Source organism: Xiphophorus couchianus, chromosome 20 (genome assembly GCF_001444195.1).
Source record: "Xiphophorus couchianus chromosome 20, X_couchianus-1.0, whole genome shotgun sequence".
In the NCBI taxonomy this organism is placed as follows: domain Eukaryota; kingdom Metazoa; phylum Chordata; class Actinopteri; order Cyprinodontiformes; family Poeciliidae; genus Xiphophorus; species Xiphophorus couchianus.
Genome location: NC_040247.1, coordinates 19,020,367 through 19,039,577, shown reverse-complemented (window position 1 = coordinate 19,039,577; position 19,211 = coordinate 19,020,367). Strand labels below are relative to the sequence as shown.

General features: G+C 38.7%; 1 protein-coding gene across 7 annotated transcripts in view; it reads left to right on the top strand.

Annotated features, from left to right (window-relative positions):
- LOC114135321 (low-density lipoprotein receptor-related protein 1-like) overlaps positions 1 to 19,211 on the top strand; it is a 109,300-nt gene that overhangs the window by 34,181 nt on the left and 55,908 nt on the right. For all 7 annotated transcript variants that reach the window (XM_028002518.1, XM_028002516.1, XM_028002517.1 and 4 more), the window contains exons 3-8: positions 76 to 213; positions 4,993 to 5,112; positions 6,603 to 6,731; positions 8,027 to 8,290; positions 17,845 to 18,007; positions 18,960 to 19,182. In XM_028002518.1, the coding sequence (XP_027858319.1) occupies positions 76 to 213; positions 4,993 to 5,112; positions 6,603 to 6,731; positions 8,027 to 8,290; positions 17,845 to 18,007; positions 18,960 to 19,182 (1,037 nt within the window). The remainder of the gene's footprint in view (positions 1 to 75; positions 214 to 4,992; positions 5,113 to 6,602; positions 6,732 to 8,026; positions 8,291 to 17,844; positions 18,008 to 18,959; positions 19,183 to 19,211) is intronic.

Sequence of the window (19,211 nt, the reverse complement as noted above, 5' to 3'; positions counted from 1 at the left end):
GTATTTCACATAATACAACTCAGCAGCTCCCTTCGTTCCTGTTTGCTAACTGCTTTTGTTGCCATGTTCTCTCAGGTCCACACAGCACAGTTTCACGCTGCCCACCCAACGAGTTCCAGTGTGGGGGGACAGAGCTGTGCATCCACATGAGCAAACTGTGCAACGGAGTCTCAGACTGCACTGATGGCTGGGATGAGGGACCTCACTGCAGAGGTAATTCCATGTTGATCACCAAGCTGTAAGCATTTTCAAATATGAAATATGCATTTGAACAACTGGATTAACATTACAAGGTCTGTGTTAAAGACTGCATAATGTAACATATTAAGGCTGCTGTGAATGTTGGACGTTCTCAGCGTGGAACAAAGTCGTGCCATTTTATCCGTTCTGCACAAATTGGGGAAGTCGCTGTTCTGAAACTTGAAATTGGGAACTTGTTTATGATGACTCCAAACAATGTCATGTCTTTTTTTAAAAATTGCTGACCGAAGTGAAAACAAATGAGAAACAAAATATGAAAAAGAGCTGATATAAACGCATTATGCATGAAATCTAAGGGAGCAGGAGTAAAACTTTCAACAACCAGAAATAATCTCGGATTACACAACAAATCACCGGATGTAGAAAATGCTTTCAGAAATCTGCACCAGTCTTGCATTAGTTGTTGTTAATTTTTGAACATCTTTGGCAGTATTTCTGAGCTACAGTAGGGCCTGTCCACACTAAAACAAACTATTTAAAAAAGTTAATTAATTGCGTAGCCCACCATTATGCAATGTCTGTCTTGCCCTTTAGTAACGTAATCATGTGGGTTTAAGTAAATGATTCTTCAGCCTGCTTTTGATACTATAACAAGCTTTGATTTGAACTACAGCTAAGACTGTTGCTACTTCATGCAGATGCTCCATCTGCACCAATGAAGATTTGCTCACTTCAACATGGAGGATTCTTCAAGTGACTATCATGCAGCAGACATGGCCATATTTTCTAGTTGTGTAGTGATAATAATTATGTAATTCAATAGAACACATCAGAAACATTTCCATTCAGTTATTTCTACTAAGGTTTGTTTAAAGTTTTTTTTTTTTTTTGCCTGCCATTCTTTTAGATTTGGGTAAATTACTTCCTGAATCTTCAGGAAATGTTTTTTTTTTTTGAAAAAGAAAATATTATTTTTAGCTTTGCTAATTATTAACAGCTTTGTTATTATGAACAAAAGATGTCTGCTTAGCTTAATACACTTCAAAATGTCTTTTAAAGTGAACAATTGTATTTGGCTTATTTAGAAGTAAGGAAAGCATTTGAGAAAATCCATAATGAATTCATGATTTGTCATAAGTTTATCTATTCATGTGTGCCACTCTAAAATGCAAACATGTCTTCCACTGAGCGATTACATGTGGAAAACGTTGAGTGGGGCAGGCTGCTTCAAGTCTGAAAATAATCGTTATCAGCTAAGATGGTTTGTTTTACATTCCTTGGTCTTTTTACGGGTTAAAGAAGATGCAGGAACAATATGAAAAACATGACTTTTTTCTTATTCATTAAAAAGAATCAATCAAATAGTTCTGCCCAACCATTTGGGACAAGGCCTGGCCTACCCTATCTAATTTTTCTGCAGAAAGTGTATGTACTCGTACTCTATGCTTTGATATATTCATCAAATTCTTCGCGAATTCCTGCAAAGATTGCTGTTCCTTTCCCTTCAGGCCTCTGGGCTCAACATCACTCAGTGACTTTCTTGAAGAGGGTTTTCCCTTGTGTACAATTCAGCCCTGGACTCATCCAGAATGAGGAAAAAATACCTCCGATACAGAAATATCTTCAGACTGGATAACAGCTGTGTGCTGAAAGTCCACCAGCTGAACTGGGAAAAAGAACAGTGAGAACCACAGAGCCCCTCTGCGGGTCACTGAGAGGTCAAACAATAAGATCTGGTCCTCAAAATGTGATTCTACTCTAATCCACTGTTCTGGGCTGAGATGCTGACAGACCACAGCTTTTACTTCTTTGAATCCCTCCTTGTCTTCTCTTCTTCTCTCACACTTTCAACTTCAGAAACAATGTTTGGCTAACCCCAAATTCATATAGCGAAAACTTTTTCCTTCAACTTTAGGGAAAGACCAAAAACTTTACTAAAATTAAACCAAACATCAGCTTGTATAATATGATTTTTTTTCTTATCTTTTTCTCTAGTTTGGTTTTTATTTTATTTTGCTTTGAGATTTTTTTGAATTTTTCTTTTATTATTTTGGGCCCTTCAGAAATAATGAATCAACCAAATGGCAAGACAACAAGCAGAATCAGCCAAACAAAAAGCTTAAGTAAATAAATTCTCAAAACATTCCCTCCGTTCGTTTTTTATCAGTTCCTTGTCCGAAAAGGAGTGGTTATAAGTAAACACTTATCTAATCCTGCCCCAAGTTTTGTTTTTTTAAAGTTAAGCAAATATGAGAAAATAGATTTTAAAGTGATTATTAATAAATATATTTCTTGTTTATGTGTAATTATTTTAATTGATGAACAAATACTATTTCAATAGATACAAGACCAGGAAATTGCTAATATTGAAAAGAAAATAGTTTACCTATCTATCCATTTTCAGGGTTTCCCCAGTGTATTATTGCTTATTTATTTAAGTCTTTTTAAAATGTTTGCATTTTTTAAGACTTTGTAGTTGGTGTTCAGGTGTTAATCTTCCAATCTTTCAATAAAACATGACTATCAAGTGATATTTTCACATTTCATGTCAACTTTAAACTTTTTTTAACTCAGAAACATCTGCTTTCAAGCTCTATATTTTACCCACTGCCACACCCTTTACCCCAATACCTGCACTGTATACAAATGATTGAATCATCATAAGTGGCACTCAGTTCATTTCTGTGACTTGATGTTTAAAGAATGGAGTTAATTTCTACAGTTTACAAAGGCTTTCTTGATATGCTAACATTCATGGAGACACGAGAAGCAGAAGAGGTGGAGCTCTAGGGTTTCTATGAACACAAAACAGATTAGAAGATTTTGAGGGAATGATAATACCAGTATTTTGTTGCTGGTCATTTGCTTGATAAGAAGGATTTTAAACCAAAATAGCATGTAGCTTCAGTTGCTCCAAAATAAACACTCTGCATAATGTGTCATAGAGGGCTGTTTACATTGTTTCCCTTCGTGGTTTTCTAAAACCGTCTCTGTTGCTCAGACTTGTTTTGGAAAATCCCGGGCCTGTCTGTAATTTGAACTGTGGTTTTCCCAGTAGGCCTCAGGAGTGCAGTGGGAAGACCTGCGTATTCCTCTTGTATTTAGTAAATTTGCATTTCAGTGGTTGTGAGGTGCAAGTCAGGTGCTACACATTCCCACATCGAGTGGATGAAGAGCTGCGGATATAATATGAAAATGCACCAGAAGAAGAAATCAGGCGGTTTTTGTGGGTTAATTGAGCGTTTTGCTGAGCATTAAAGGTTCAAGTCGGCAGCGAAAGTGTGGAATTCCTAAGTTGGTAGCTGGGCGGTGTGAAGAGGAGGCTTTTGATCCCATCTCGACCTCGAGATTGGGTGTTGTTTTTATCTGAATAGCAGTCGGCCAGTATTCCTGGGCAAAGTGATTCACTTGTGACTGGTGGATCTCAAGTGGGTTTGACATAACTCTGGTTGTTTGACTATGAGTCAGTGTGTCCTCTTTACACATCACAGGATGTGCATTTCACTGTTAAAAACCGCCTTAGGTTTCTATATGAGGTTGTTCCTCATACCGAAACCTTTATGAGCCTGATGTGTGCTTTGGATACTGTCAGCCTTAGCATAAAGTCAGTGATTTCTCTTTTTACATCTAATATCTACAGTGCTTCATTCACTCTTTCTCTCCTGTACAATTAATTTAGGGCAGAACTTCACCATATATAAAATTGCAAACATTGTCAAAGTGCATGAATTACAAATAATTGCTTGGATGCAGTATTTGGGAGTCTAGGATATTCCAGGTCAATGTCCTTAAAACTTTGCATTGGAATAATATATTGGTCAAATTGAAGGAAATTTAGTAAACAGGAACTTTTTGAACTAGACAAGCCGGAGATCTGATGTTATTCTCTGAAACACACATGACCTTTTTAATATTCTAACAATAGATAAATCGATTTCAGTATTTTTCAGGTATAGAAAAGTAAAAAATGGATATGGTAGACTTTATTCAGTTTTCATTGTCGACATGTTGTGTCCAGTCTTATTTACTTATGACCTTCCATGTTCACTTATTTTCCCATCTTTCCTTTTTTCCCTCCTTTCTTCCTTTAGTCTTATCTGCACTTTCTTGTTTCCTTTGTTCCTTCCTTCCTCATTACCCCACTCCTCATCCCTCATGAACTTTTTCACTTCCTTCCTTTTTTCTTTCTTCCTCAACACATTTCTCCTTCTTTCCTTTCATATCACTTTCTTCTGTGCATTCTTTGCCATGTCCTTCATTTTTTCTCCTTTTTTTGTGAATAACATATTTTTTTCTGTACCTTAAAAATATTTTGGTCTTCTTTTTGAGATATTCTTCATTTGAAGAAGAAACGCAGATCATATCTCCTGACAGTTTACGATAAACTGAGCTGACTCTAATTTATCGTGCCTCTTTGCTGGCGACAGCCATGGACCGACATATTATGTTATCCTTTAATATCATCCTCACAGCCTTGGGAATTCTCAGGAGAAACAATTACTCAGAGAAAACAATGTTTTAATGATTCAATCCGCAGGGTTAGTGTGGCCTCAGAGAAATAGCTTTTCACTCCTATCATAGGACAGTGATGAGATTTTATATCAACGGGGACAAAGAGCTCATGTCGCTGTGACCTTTTGCTTTTCTGATGGGGTCATAAAGCAACACATCCATTTATCTGCTAGAGACATTCTGTAAATATTTTAGTGACACGAAATGCATTAATAAAGTCCTGCTTGTTGTTTTATGTGGCTCATTCATTCACTACTGTCCTCCTCTGTCTCCCTGCAGTGTACATATCGAACTGCTCGATTTCTGGCTGTCAGGAAAAGTGTGCGGTCACCCCACAGGGTTCGGCTTGCTACTGTAAGAGCGGCTATGAGATCAGCTCTGATGGAAGGACATGCAAAGGTGAGCTGTTTATCTTTACAGAACCTCCTAATGCCTGTGGATTTAGGAAGTAATAATCATTTGGTACCTATGCATGAAATGCTTACAATGAATTGAACGTTTTTTTGTATTTGCATAAGCATCCGCTGCAACTCTTCGAAGAATCCATTATCTTTCATTTGTGTACTTGATAGCTAAAGTTACAGTAGGTAACAACAAATATGTTGTTTTTTTTTACATACGGTGAACCCTCGCTATAACGCGGTTCACCTTTCACGGCCTCGCTGTTTCGCGGAGTTTTTTGTGCAGTTTTTTTTTCACAGTGCATTGTGTTCTGCATCCTGATTGGCTAAAAAGTCTCCGCGCTTCTTCTCTACCTGTGTGCCAATAATGTTACGGTATTTAAATATACGTAATACAGCAAATTTTGGCAAATGTTTTTGCCCAGAAGAAAAAGAGCGACAACAACTACCGATAACTATGTCCTTCTTTTGAAAAACTACAATTGCACCACAGGCTTCAGAAGAAAAAGCCACTAGAGAGCTGAGTGAGGCCGTAGCGTCACAGTCAGAGGAACAGTGAAATACCTGAGTCACAATTTGTCCTACTGTACTTAGTATTGATGACTAAAATGATTATTTTACTGTAGTTATTTGTAACAAAGCATTCTATTTGTTAAAAAAATGCTTAGGCCTGAAACAGTTTTTGTTATTTGGTTTCAATGTAGAGTATTTAATTATGCTGTATAATAATTGTAAAAAATAAAGGTAACTACTTCACGGATTTCGCCTATCACGGGTTCTTTTCGGAACCTAACCCCTGCGCAAAACGAGGGTTCACTGTATTTATTAAAACTGCCACTATGTCCAGAGAGTATGAGACTGATAATCTGTAAAAAAGTCAAACTCCTCTGCCTCCTCTCTGTGGCTTTTCTGACATGTGCAGAAATGCACCACTCCGAGTCAGAAACAACCAGAGTTAGGAAGAGGCTCTTACCGCTGTCGGTCATCCTCATGCACGCGCCGCTCACACCCTCCTCCTTGCTTTCTGATACACTATACTCCTTTCCCACAACGCAACAATAATGCTAAGGCTAGTTAGCATAGCTACTGATGATGGCAGAGGAACGGTTTTCCTGTAATTTTAATTAGCTTTTCTGCCATTAAGTCAGCTGTAGCACATGCACGAGCATGATTTACAGTGCTAAGACCTCCCTCCAAGAAACTGAGAATGTGTGTTACCCTTGAGTGGTGTCCTATTAGCAAATGGGGTTACAGAACCCCATTTTATCTAGAATTAAAACATTATTTATGTTTTTAATTCTAGACATAATTGTGGACCACATAAAAAAACTGCATCACAGAAAACAAATAGTCTTAAGGTTTTTAAGGCATGTTAGTTTTGCATTTTCACCTCTTTTTCATAGAGTTTGGATCTCTTTTTCGCTCGTTCCTACCTGAAGCACATGCTTTAATGAACACTGTGGCCATCTGTGCTTTTTTTTGGCTCAGACTTCGATGAGTGCAGTGTGTATGGGACCTGCAGCCAGACCTGTACAAACACCGAAGGCTCCTACACCTGTTCCTGTGTGGAGGGCTATCTGCCGCAGCCAGACAACCGCTCCTGCAAAGCCAAGAATGGTGAGAATCAACAGGAAACAGTGTCTGTCTTTGTTCAGGTCTGGAGGTCTGCCCTTTTTTAGTACAGTCAGCAGGGTTTCTAGTTAGTCTTAATGAATATCAAATATGGTTTATAATAGTTTCCTAGTCTGGGCAAGGATGTGTGGAAAACTGGTTGAGTTTCAGGAGTGTATTCCCTTTTTTACTATCTGAAAGACAAAAATCTGAATTAATGCTAGAATAAAATGAATTACACATTAATTTATTCGTAAATAACTTTCTTTATCTTTGATTTGTAGCATCAGACTCAATGTTCTTATCTAGTTTTTTTGTTTTTTGAGTTGATCCAAGCATTCAGACAGTCAAGTAATGTGAATTCATATTTTTGGCCTCTGGTCCCCCCCTTAGATCAGGCTTTTAAAGCTGGACTTTTAGTTCTGGTTTATAGCAAACAGAGTTCCAGAACCGTCTTGGAAAGTTTTAATAAGTGTGAGATTTTCTTATCCTTTTCTTGATAGAAATAGAAAGCATTATATGAAAAAAATGTTTGAGTTTCCAGACTTTATTCTAATTTATAAAAAATAAATCTCTGAAAATGAATACTTCAGGGACCTAATTTGTCATAGATTTGCCACATTGAAAATGGAGTTTGCCATTTTATTTATAAATAGTTAGGTTTTTGAGATACCAACTGAGAATCTAGTCAGAAACTGAGTATTGATGGCAGCCATTTATAAGTTGTTGTTTTTTTAGGATCTTGATAACCGAACCTTTATTTGTTAAACCAGGTCTGGTGTAGATGCAAGTAAGTGCGACTTGCCGGAGTAAAAGACTTGTTATATTATAACCCTGCAGTATAAAACCGCTGCAGGGTTAAAGAGCCTGTCTTCAGTCCTAATTGACATGCAAATGGTATAGAAGTGATCTAAGTTTGTATAGATGTCAGAATAAAGGGTGGACTAGCCCTTTACCCCTCTGCTAAATTTGATTTCCAATTTTTTTTTATTATCTCAATTTTTGAAACATGATCATCTTTATTGGGGAGGTGTCTTATACTCAAATATTCACAATTCTAGAAAAAAAAAATCCCATAAAAATCTAGAAAGTGATTGTGAAATGTTTGGAGTTTTGAATTGGAAAACAGGTTGGAGCTTCCCTGTTGCCCCAATTTGTGTTTTTGACTGAGAGAAACAGTGCGAATATAAATTATACAAATCTGAATGAGGAGTGAACAAAAGAGAAACCCATGGAATAAACTGGATCATTTCATGTTCCTCCTGTCAGCTGTCGGTAATATCCCTTTGCTCTGTTTTCAGTTCCAGTGGAACGGCTGCCCGTCCTCCTGATAGCCAACTCCCAGAACATCCAGGCCACCTCCCTGAGCGGCTCCACGGTCCACAGCCTGCTGTCCACCAGCACCAAACAAACCACAGCTATGGACTTTGTTTATGCTAAGGAGACAGTCTGCTGGATCCACGTGGGAGACTCGCCGTCATCCACACACCTCAAATGCGCCTCAATCCCGAACCTGAAGAGCTTCACCGAGGAAAGAGTCATCAACATTTCCTTCAGCCTTCACCGTAAGCCCTGTTTATCACTTCAAATAACTTGAAAATTATCTTGTATACGACCAAGCGAACAAAAGCAAAAATAATTGTCAGGGTTCTCTAAACCAGCTACGATCCAACCCTTTTCTTCATACGAGCAAAGCAAACCTTCACAGCTGTAGACACCGATCAGCAGAAACATGATATAGTTATCAAAGAGTACATCTACATGTAAGGCCTTTAACCATTTTTTTCTCCATGTTGATCGATTATACAATATACAACTTTAGTGGGTTTAAAAAAAAAGGATTTCTAATCCACACAGGTTCAGATATTTACATACACTCCCACTAATATCAGGTCAAATGTTCCTCAGGAAGTGATGCTTCATCAGTAAAATTCTGGTTTATTTCAGGAGGGATAGTTGTATTTAATTTGGTTTGCTTCTGGCTCCGACCCAACTTTGAGCATAGTCCGTTCGTTTTCAGCAGAGCTGACATTAGGGCCTTTCCAGAGGTTTTATCCAGCTTTGACCTGTTTTTTGGGGGATCTTTGTCCTGTTGAAACAAACACTTGTATAGTCATTTAGTTTAATCAGGCAACACTGCAACCTTAGGGCATAACTCTGCCACCATCGTGCTTGACATTAACTGGAGTGTGCCTTCGATTCGAAGCCTCAACCCGACTCTAAACTCTTTTTTTTTTCGCTTTGGCTGAAGATCTCTGTTCTTGTCTCATACGACTAGTAAACTGTCTTATTCTCCACTAATTGCACAGTTGCTGCTTTCAGCTGAGCTCGTAGGTGAAGGTTTTGTAGTGGCTACTTTGTTCTGGTCATCACCTTCAAATGTGCATGACAACATGAAACCTACCTGACTGTGGACTCTGGTGTTCCAGCAGCTTCCAGTCTAGCCTTGTTTTTTCCTGAAAAACATGATCATATTTTATCCGAGAGGGTCAGATTTGGTCAGATGGTTGAGATTTGGGTACAATTCGACAATTATCCTGAACACACCTAAAAAATAGGCTGCTTGAATGTCAGGTCAGTGGAAGGAAACCAGCCAATTTTTAGTAAGTTTAAATATTCATGGCAGGGTAATGCCTGGACTTTCCACATACAGAAAGTCTGCTTTCACTGTGGCTTAAAGTGAAATTAAACCACACCTTTATTCTGTTCAAGAGTTAAATAAGTTTGAAAAAAATGTGTACCAAAATGTCACTAAAGTAGAACTGAGCATAAACCTCTCAGTGGATAGATACCCTGAGACTTTCTGCTGCCCCGTCTGCAACCTGTGAATCATAAATATTATGACAGCGCATTAAAAGCAGCTGTTCTTTTCCACAGCTTAAGTTTCGCTTCACAAAAACACGGGCGAGTCTTTTCTCCCATTTGCACAAAAGAAACTTCTAGAAAGACAAAGAGATCTAAGAGGCCAGACTGAATGCAGACGTGTGCTCTCACACGTTTGTAGCTGCGTGCAGGTCAGAAAACACATACGCCCACATCCCAGTCCCCTTCCAAGCCTTTATCGTGCCTCTGCTGCTCCAGCCAGGTGCTCTTTGTCATGTTGACGCTCGGCTGCTGCGGCCAGCTTGTCTTCAGCAAGTCGACGAAGAAACTGTGAATAGAGTGAGCTTATCATGAAAAGCCTTTAAGTGTTTGATGCTGTAAGAAGTTTGTTTGCAGAAAGTTATCAGTCCCGCTCATCGGCAAACACAAATCCGAAATAATGAACATTGAACATTATTCTCAACTCTACTGTCTGTTCCTGCTTTTCCCTGTAATCCCCTAATCCTCTGAATATAGTCTGCATAAGAGAGAAGGTTAAAGAAGTTTAATAAAAGCGATTCCCGGTGAGACCCCATTGTCAGACACAGAGCACGGGTTTAATCTGGATGAATGGATGAAGGAGCAGAGGAAGAGGATGTCTGATGTTGGTTTGTGTGGAAACAGCACTAATGAATGAAACTGTTAGCATGTGCTAGAAGCTAAAAGCTCTGAGCTGGTTTGCAGAAAAAAAAAAGAAGAAAAGTCTTGGAATACACCTGGCTGAACTTTGAGTATGCTCCATTTCTGATTTTTACACCTCATTTCAAGAGCAATTGCAGGTTCATAATGCTAATTTGGGAGCTACTGAAATAGGATTTTCTTTTTTCCTAATGGTACATCTGGGGAATACATTTTGTTGCAGCTGCAAGGAAAATATCAAATACTTTTATTGCAGCTGCAACTCTATTAACACTAAGAATTAGAAAATACTGAACTATAAACATGGCTTTGTGTCACTGCCTTCTCTCCATCCTTTTTTGCCTGTTTTTCTTTTCTTCAGGCCAGTCGTTTCCTTCCTTTTTTCTGTTTTCATTTGTGTTCTTATTTCTGTCAGTTCTTGTTTCCATTTTATTTCTGTCTTTCCATATGTGCTTATTTTCATCCTTCTTTGTGACTTTTTATCATTTATCTCCTCCCCTTCTTCCTTCTTTACTTCATTTTGTCTTTCTTTCTTTTCTTCTGTTTTGGCCAATGCCAGTTTTCCCTCCTCCCATTTTTGTTATTCCCTACTTTTCTGTGATTTTCACTACTTTCTTTCCTTTTGTCCATCCTCCTCTCCTCCTTCTGTCCTCCCTTAAGATATATCTGTATTTGTTTTTTGCAGCTTCCTGTGACTAACAGGTAGCCTCATTAGCCAACACCAAGCTAACTCTACTGGTGTTTCCTACTGGAACATAGCTTAACTGGACTCCTGATGTCCAAGGCAAATGGAACTGGGTATTATTTATTCATGAGAAGTGTTTCCGTGCTGAGCTTTGATGATTTACTTTGGTTGAATAATATTTTTTGCTTTAATTGTGTAATCGTTTTTTATTTTATTTATCAAATCCCTCTAACAACATCAGAGACCGGAGAATAAAATCAATGTCAAGAGATTACACTGATCCAAACCTAATCGTTCAAAATTAAAACAACAAAACTGCTATTGTTGTTACGAGTTTTGTTTTAATTCAACACACTCCCTCGCTTTGGCTTGCTAATCAATTCTGTCTGTGCTCAAGGCTGAATCCCAAATAGTTTCCCGCTTGCTGCTGAAAATTTGACTGGGAGAGAAAATCCTGAATGATAAAAGCTCACAAATATATTTCAGCTTATTAAAAATGTATTGGAACTGATTGCATGTTTTCTAGTCTTGTCCATGGTCTTCCTATTTCTTTGAGACAATAATTGCAAACCAAGCAGACCTGCAGAGACTTGTCTCTGTTCATATGCCCTCTCCGTGTGGCTACAGATTCAACATGACAGGTTTTACTTACTCTGTAGGTCAGTGGTGAAATGAAAAGTCCAAATGATGGCAGATTTGTTTTCCACTTGCTTGCACCTTGTCATTTGGAAGCACAGTTTGTTTCTTTCATTGTAAATAATATCAGACAAGCGCAGACTGGAGAAAACTGTGTTACACAAGGAGGTTAAAGCACATTTGGCATTCATAAATAAATCCCCCTAATCATCCTGGGCTGTCTCAAAGATATAGCACCAGATTTTGCCGAGTTTAATTATTGTATTGTAATTATAATTAAAATTCAGTAGTTGCTGCTGTGATCCAGCTGCTCTTGCTCAAGATTTGACTGCTTACAAGTGATGATTCAAATTAAGAGGGAGTAAAATTTGCGGGAAATTTCTTCAGCTACATCTGGATTCTCCTCGCCTGTCCTCCAAACACACGGACGCCCAAACTGGCACACTGCGGCTCTCGCATGCAGACCCACTGACAGACTTATAGACGTATGTTTGCGAGCCCACGCGGACAAAATCCAGAAGCCACTGCGTTGAGTAGCATGTTTTGAACAGACGATGATGGAAGTAATAGATAGACATCGAAACTGCTGCATCTAAGAGAGAATATTGCAGCTTAATAAAAGGATCTATATTTAATATTCCTGTTTGAATGTATTGAAAAATAAGACATCAATCTAATTAGAGCAAGTGTTACATAAGGGTAAGATACTGTAGTTGATGTTTGAACTTTTATATTTAGGATTGCTGAGACGAGTGATGTGCAACCAGATGCTCTGTAAAAAAAAAAAAAAACTGTGAAAAATATGCAATATGAATTTTCTCATCTTCTTCAATAATGTGAAATGAATCCCCAGGGTGAAGAGTTAATCTTTCCTGCTCAGGCAGAGTGTTAGCGAGGAGGAGGAGCAGGTTTATGCTCACAGTCAGCATGGAAGCATCCAGCAGCAACCAATGGCAGGGGTGAACATTACAGGAAGTTATGCACATGTGGTTGGAGTGAGTCAAGACCTCAGTATGCCACAGATGAGCAGTCCAGATGTTTACCCTCCCCCTCTTTGTGCCCTTGTCTTTCATAGCAATTACTTTTACGGTATTTTGTCAGACCCTTCATCATTTTTAGACTGTTATACAGAAAGCAAACACAAACTCGTGGGCCATATTTAAGTGTTTTCTGCCATTTCTGACTTTTTTGTACACATCAGTCTGAAACACTGAAACATTCAAAAATATCAGCATAAGCTTCTACTCTGAGTTCCTCTTTTCAGCTGGTGTGTTTTTTTTGTGTGTGTGTGTGTGTGATTCTGTGCATTGTAAAAATATTCACACTCCAAACCACCTTTCAGTGCAGTTACATCAGCAAATTTTCAGCCTTCTTCAGCAATGCATTCCTTCTGGCTGCTCTTCTATGAAGTCCAGATTTGTGGTGTGTACCAGTAATAGTTGTCCTTACAACAAATTCTCCTGACTTGTGGACCAATGCAGCTCCTCCAGAGTGACCTCAGGCCACTTGGCTGCTTCAAATTTCTCTACAACTTTATCCCTGACCTATTGGCTGTATTCTTTGGCCTTTGTGATGCTTTTTGTTCACTAATGTTAACTAACAAACCTTTGAGGCCTTCAAGGAACATTTTAAACTATGCTGCATTTGTGACTGTGTCAAATCCTAGACACATTTCTGCATTGGTACACAAAAAATGAAATCTTGTGTTATCTTTGCTATCTTGTGGCCCCGAAGGCAAATATTTGCAGCACGCCTCTGGGGGGTTCCAACGTCCATGTATACAATTACTGATTAAACTTTGAGCCACAACAACCAACCAATCAAAAGTTTGAATCTGTTTTCATTTAGATTTTGAAATTCTCATGCCAGAAAATTAGCTATGAGACATGAACAAGATAACTCATGTAGTGGTTTTTGAGTGCTTAATACAAAATGGGACCAAACATGGGGACTGTGGCCCTTGGCACCATCCATACAACATGGCCATGACTAATCTTACAATTGGTTGTAAAAATATTAAATTTTGCACATTGAAATAGTAAACATTAATGTGTTTAATTGGGATTTATTGTGACAAACAACCAAATCAGATGCATGATTGCTTAGAATAAGAGAAGATGCATTGTGGGCTTTTGTTTAGCCTCCTTTTCTCTAATACCCCTAAATTAAATTCAGTACAGTCTATTCCCTTCAGATGTCACAGAATTGGTAATAGAGCTCACATGTGTGAAGTTTAGTTTCAGTGTAAATCTAGTTGTTCATTGAGGATGAGAACAAACAACTTATTAGCCTGTCTGCAAAAATAATGTGTGGAGGACAACTATTATTTTAAAAACTGGCAGCAGAATCATGCTGAGGAAATTTTTTTTTTCCCAGAAGGTCAGAGTTAATAGAAATATAATGTAAGATCTTCCACAATGAAGACTGTTATAGCAGCAGTCGGCAAACTTTATGCCACGTAAAAATATGTAAATGTAAAGCATTTAATAGTACAATCTGTCTTCATTGTCCATTAATTTGGGCTCCAGAACAAATCAGTTCGCACAGTTTGATAATCCTTCCTACACTATTTTGTCTGTTTCATAGTTAATAAATTAATGCTTCAGTCTGTTGCACTCAGCCTTTCTTCCTCTCCAGAAACAAAGGTGCACCATCTAAGGTTCATAGTCACTAAAATGTAAGTAGTTTTGAGTACATGGAGGCTGATCTCCGAGCTGTCACTAAGTCCTCTCTCCCTGCTTGTACTGCAGAGCTACAGTACAGCTGCTGCTCTTGCTTAGGACTGACACTGGTCTAAAATCTCCTTATGAGGTTATGGGAACTCAAAAGGCCAGCCAGTCAGCACAATTTCTAAATCATCTTTTCCCTCTTCGGTCAGCTTTAAGCGTTCTTTCCTTTCCTACTTTCTCCATTTTTATCTTTTTTTTTTTTACTCAACAGTTTGCTCTACACCATCAAATCCCCCTTTCAGTTTAGTGGGGGTTTCATTTTATAATCAGTATCACAGATACATTAGCTTCAATAAAAATGATTTGACTAGCTCCACTACTTTTGCCTTTAGAAAAAGGGGCAGAGTTTGCTTTTTCTTTTCTTTTTAAACGAGACAGAACAGAGAGGACGGAAAGACAGAAAAGGATTTGTTTTCCGAGAAGACGACTAGGTGAAGAAAGCAGCTGGTCCTGTTTTTTTAATTACGCCATGCTTTCTTTATAGCATAGTTTCAGACAGACAGAGCTGCACTTAATGAATCCAGACTCTATTTCCGCCTCTGGGGAGACGACGAAGGGGAGGAATGACGGAGTGAGGACGAGAGGCAACAGAAAAGTTTCCTGATTCGCTGCCATTTTTGTTCACAAACAGAGCAGAAAAGGCGATCTGTGTGCTAAGGAGCCATATATTTCGAATACAATTTTCGAATATTTCACATTCACTCTTTTGCTCTCTCTTACATTAGTTTTTGTTACTTAATCAGTGAAAGTAATCTGCTGAGCACCTGGAATGATTTAAACTGAAATATGTGTCAAAAACTCAGAGCTGCTTTGCAATCAGTTCCCAGATTCCCATAAACCTTAGAAATTTTGTTGTTCCATAGCCAAGTTTCCATGTTGAGATATGATTCCCCCCAACTCCCCACTGTTTTCTGTTTTTTTTTTTACCTTTTCTCCAGTGTTTTTTTTATCTTGCTACTTTTTGTCTTAAGGTAACTTTAATTTAACCCAGAATATTGGAAGATATTCATGTTTCCCTAGCTGCACAGAAAAAAAATAAAAAATTGTATGAGGGTTTGTAAAGCTCAGAATTCTCGACCGGATGTTCTCAGTTTTATTGGACTTTAATGTCCACTTATATTCAGACTGTTGCACTGAGAAATGTGCTCCATCATTTCCTGCCATAATGTGTTTCTTCACTGGTCGGAGGAATGGATTCTCTGGTCTCCACTAAAACACCACAGGACTGGATCACCCTGGAAAACAAACCACCGCGTTGGATCACCATCCTCAGCACTGAGCTTTGCACAAACATGAGAGTCTGAAAACTATGAATGCGACTCTGGCATTAGTGTGTCAGAAAAGCTCTGTGGAGAGCTGAGCTGGCAGCAGCTGTGAAAATACAAGTCCTTGTGGCTTGTGAAGCCCTCCTCCCAACATTTTTCTTGCACCTCATCTAAATTCTTTACTGTATGCAAAAGTATAGGTTTTGCCCAGTGGGGATTTTTCATATGGGCCATGTGGGCAGTTGCCCAGCAAGGCACTAGAAAGAAAGGCTTGAGTACCAGATAAAAATATATTTATTTATTTGCAAGTTTTATTTATGTACTGGAAGTCAGTGGGGAGTTGGTATCCCTGTGTGTTATCAACCTTCATCCTTGCGTAGTTGTTCTCCAAATAAAAGTGACAAACCGAGAAGCTGAAATGTAAATGTTTCATTATGTTTTAAACTGAATTTTGCAATAAAAAGTATTGGTGAAATTTGAAAATACTTTGGTATTCATTGCAGTGAAGGGAATGCAAATGATCCTGTTAGCAAGAAACTGAGGTGTTGAATAACCACTCAGGGGTTAGTGGGGAGATTGTTGATCTTAATCCAATCTTGTATCTAAATAACTAAATAAACAAGTCCAGTCCATGGAAATCCCACAAGGGGGACCACTGAGCTATTATCCATACATATAATGTTTGGTCTGACTGGTGTAGATGTGACTGATGTTGGAATGAATGATGGCAGCCACATGCATCATGAAGCCTCTGATTGCCCAAGAAAGACTCTTCCAAAGCTCAAGAGAAGGATTGATGTTGTGCACAAAGTGTTATAAAATGGTGCCTTTACCTTCCATTCAGTAATAGGTGTAGGATTATTACTGATGTAAGTACTGGCCTTGGATAACTGGCAACCAGTTAGTGAACTCCCTGTCCAACTCTGCTGTTAACAACGAAGCAGAGATAACTTATTTTTAAGTGATGTTTCAATCAGGAGCCATGGATTGATGAAGCATTATACAATGTTGATCTATTAGTCTCAGGTTTTACCACCGATGATGGTTGTATGTGTGAATGGAGGCACTGAGAAGAGAAGTATGCTGGTGTTACTCTTTATATTATTGTTTAGGAAGTCGTACAAAGTGACTTCAGGTCTCGGGATGGTGATTCAGAGAACTTTGTAGAAGCAGCACTTTGTTGTTGATGTTCTCCATCTCTTTCATCCACTCCTGTTTGCACATGACACTTGAGTTCATGAATGGCCAGCGCTATGTAGAGGTCTCCTGATCTCTCCTCTATGGAACATGAGTGAGATCGGGCCGAATGCGAAGTCGGACCCAGAGATGATGCCCTGGAGCACAAGGGCTGCAGGAGAGGAAGCAGCAGCTTTATGACTCAGTTCTGTGACCTTTTAAGCAAACGGCTTCATTTGTTTTCCACCACTCCTCCTGTCTGGTTTTAGTCTGTCTGTTGTTTTGTATTAACAAATGGTTTCAATGATGAAGACATACTTGTACATCAATGAGCTTACAGGCAAGAAGGTAATAGGACAAAACACAGTTTTTTTGGTTTTGTTCTTCAGTTAGTATAATAACAACATATACATCAAACTTCTTACTGTCTTAAATTTAGTCTCACTTTTCAGAAGACATATGCAGTGCTGCAAACAAGTTTTTAATTTATGGATTGCTTTTGCTTTTTGTCATACTTGTTTCTGACGAAGACAACATGAGCAAATGTGGATGATGAGTTCATTTAATTAAGTAAATAAAATAACTATCTAAAACAAACTGGCAGTACATCAGAGTTAACATGGGCTCTGACAGGGAACTCCAAATCTTTCACTTAACTCATTTTGAGTAATTCAGAAGGGAAGTTGTTGCAGTGCTGCAAAGCATGACCCAACTGTGTTTACAAACTCAGGCTTCACGGTTCTCCTGCAAGACTTTTTCAGAAAGCAGAATTCATAGTCCCATCATTTGTGCTAAACCCTGAAGGAAAGGAGTCACAGACCATCACTCTACCACTACTGTGCTCTTTCATGACTTAATGGATGAATTCACAATGTGCTTTTGGAGTCATTTTGGTTGGCCAGTGACTCCTGTGCAGATTCAACTCTGTCATGTTTTCTCCATCGGAGGATAACAACTCTCACTGTGGTTTGCTGGAGTCCCAGTTCCTTAGAGATGCCCTTTATTTTTCCAGACAGATGTCAGGCTCTTTCTTTCTTATCTGTTGTTTTTAGAAATAATGACTCTACGTTGCCTTGCACCTCCTGTGCCCCCTCATATCCACTCATCTCTTCTGTTTTTTATTCCAGATGTGGAGCAAATGGCCATTGACTGGCTCACTGGAAACTTCTACTTTGTGGACGATGTGGACGACAGGATCTTTGTGTGTGACAAGGACGGGCAGACATGCGTAACCCTCCTGGACCAGGAGCTGTACAACCCTAAGGGCATTGCTCTGGACCCCAACATGGGGTCAGTACAGATCTAGATTTCTCCAACTCTGTGAACCTCATCCTAATTGTTGTACATGTGAGAAAAGTTTGATGAAAACTCAAGTCTGTTAGAGGTGACTGGACTAACGCCATCTGTCATGATTAGCTCTGAAACATCTTATTAAAAATGAACTAGAAGGAGTAACTGAATACTTGAAACTTGGGTAATTGAGTACAGATGTTTTGTTTGAGCTATGAATCCCTGACTGCGTAGGTTTTGAGTGTAAAAGTATGTTGTTTGTAACAAAATGCTCCATCTGCTTTATCAGCAAATTTCTGCGTATTTATGTAAGACTGTCAGGTTAAGTTGAGATTTTGGATTTTCCAGGAAAGATGAGTTCCTATGAGTCGGTGTTTGTGAATGTGCAAAAGAGAATTTTGGGAAGTTGCGTAAAAGCTGGCAATTATTTATTATTGCTTTTTTGGTGAGTTTTTTTTTTTTTTTTAGTTATGCAACACAGAAATTTTGCTTATTAGCACATTTTCAGCATCTGTGAGCAGGAACATGTAGATCAAGTCAAAGATTTTACTGCAAAGAGATATTTTTATACACTCTTAAGGACTATGAATGTCATATTTAATTTGTAACTTAAAGCATCATACATCTTCAATAAATGTGACAAAATAATGGTGACATCCAAGTTTAGATTTAAGTTGTAGATTTATAGAAGTTGGACAAGTCACTTTTTAAAAGTGCATAATCAAATATGATTACCAGAGTACCAATTATACTTACAGTATGTGTTACTACTTTGCATAGAAGATGATCTAAAACAAAAACATGCCACAATGTCCAAAAGGTATCGCTGTCTGTTTCCTTTTGAATGTTTCTCTTTGTACGTGCAGTACAGCTACGTTAATATTATATTTTCAGTGTCCATCTCTCTATAAGTCTTTCTGTCCTCACTCAGTTGTGACGGTTTGTTTTGCAGGAAGGTGTTCTTCACAGATTACGGTCAGATCCCCAAAGTGGAGCGCTGCGACATGGATGGCCAGAACCGCACCAAGCTCGTCGACAGCAAGATCGTGTTCCCCCACGGCATCACGCTGGACCTGGTCAGCAGGCTGGTGTACTGGGCCGACGCCTACCTGGACTACATTGAGGTGGTGGACTATGAGGGCAAGAACAGGCACACCATCATCCAGGGGCTGCTGGTGAGAGGAGATTATCACGCTTAAATATT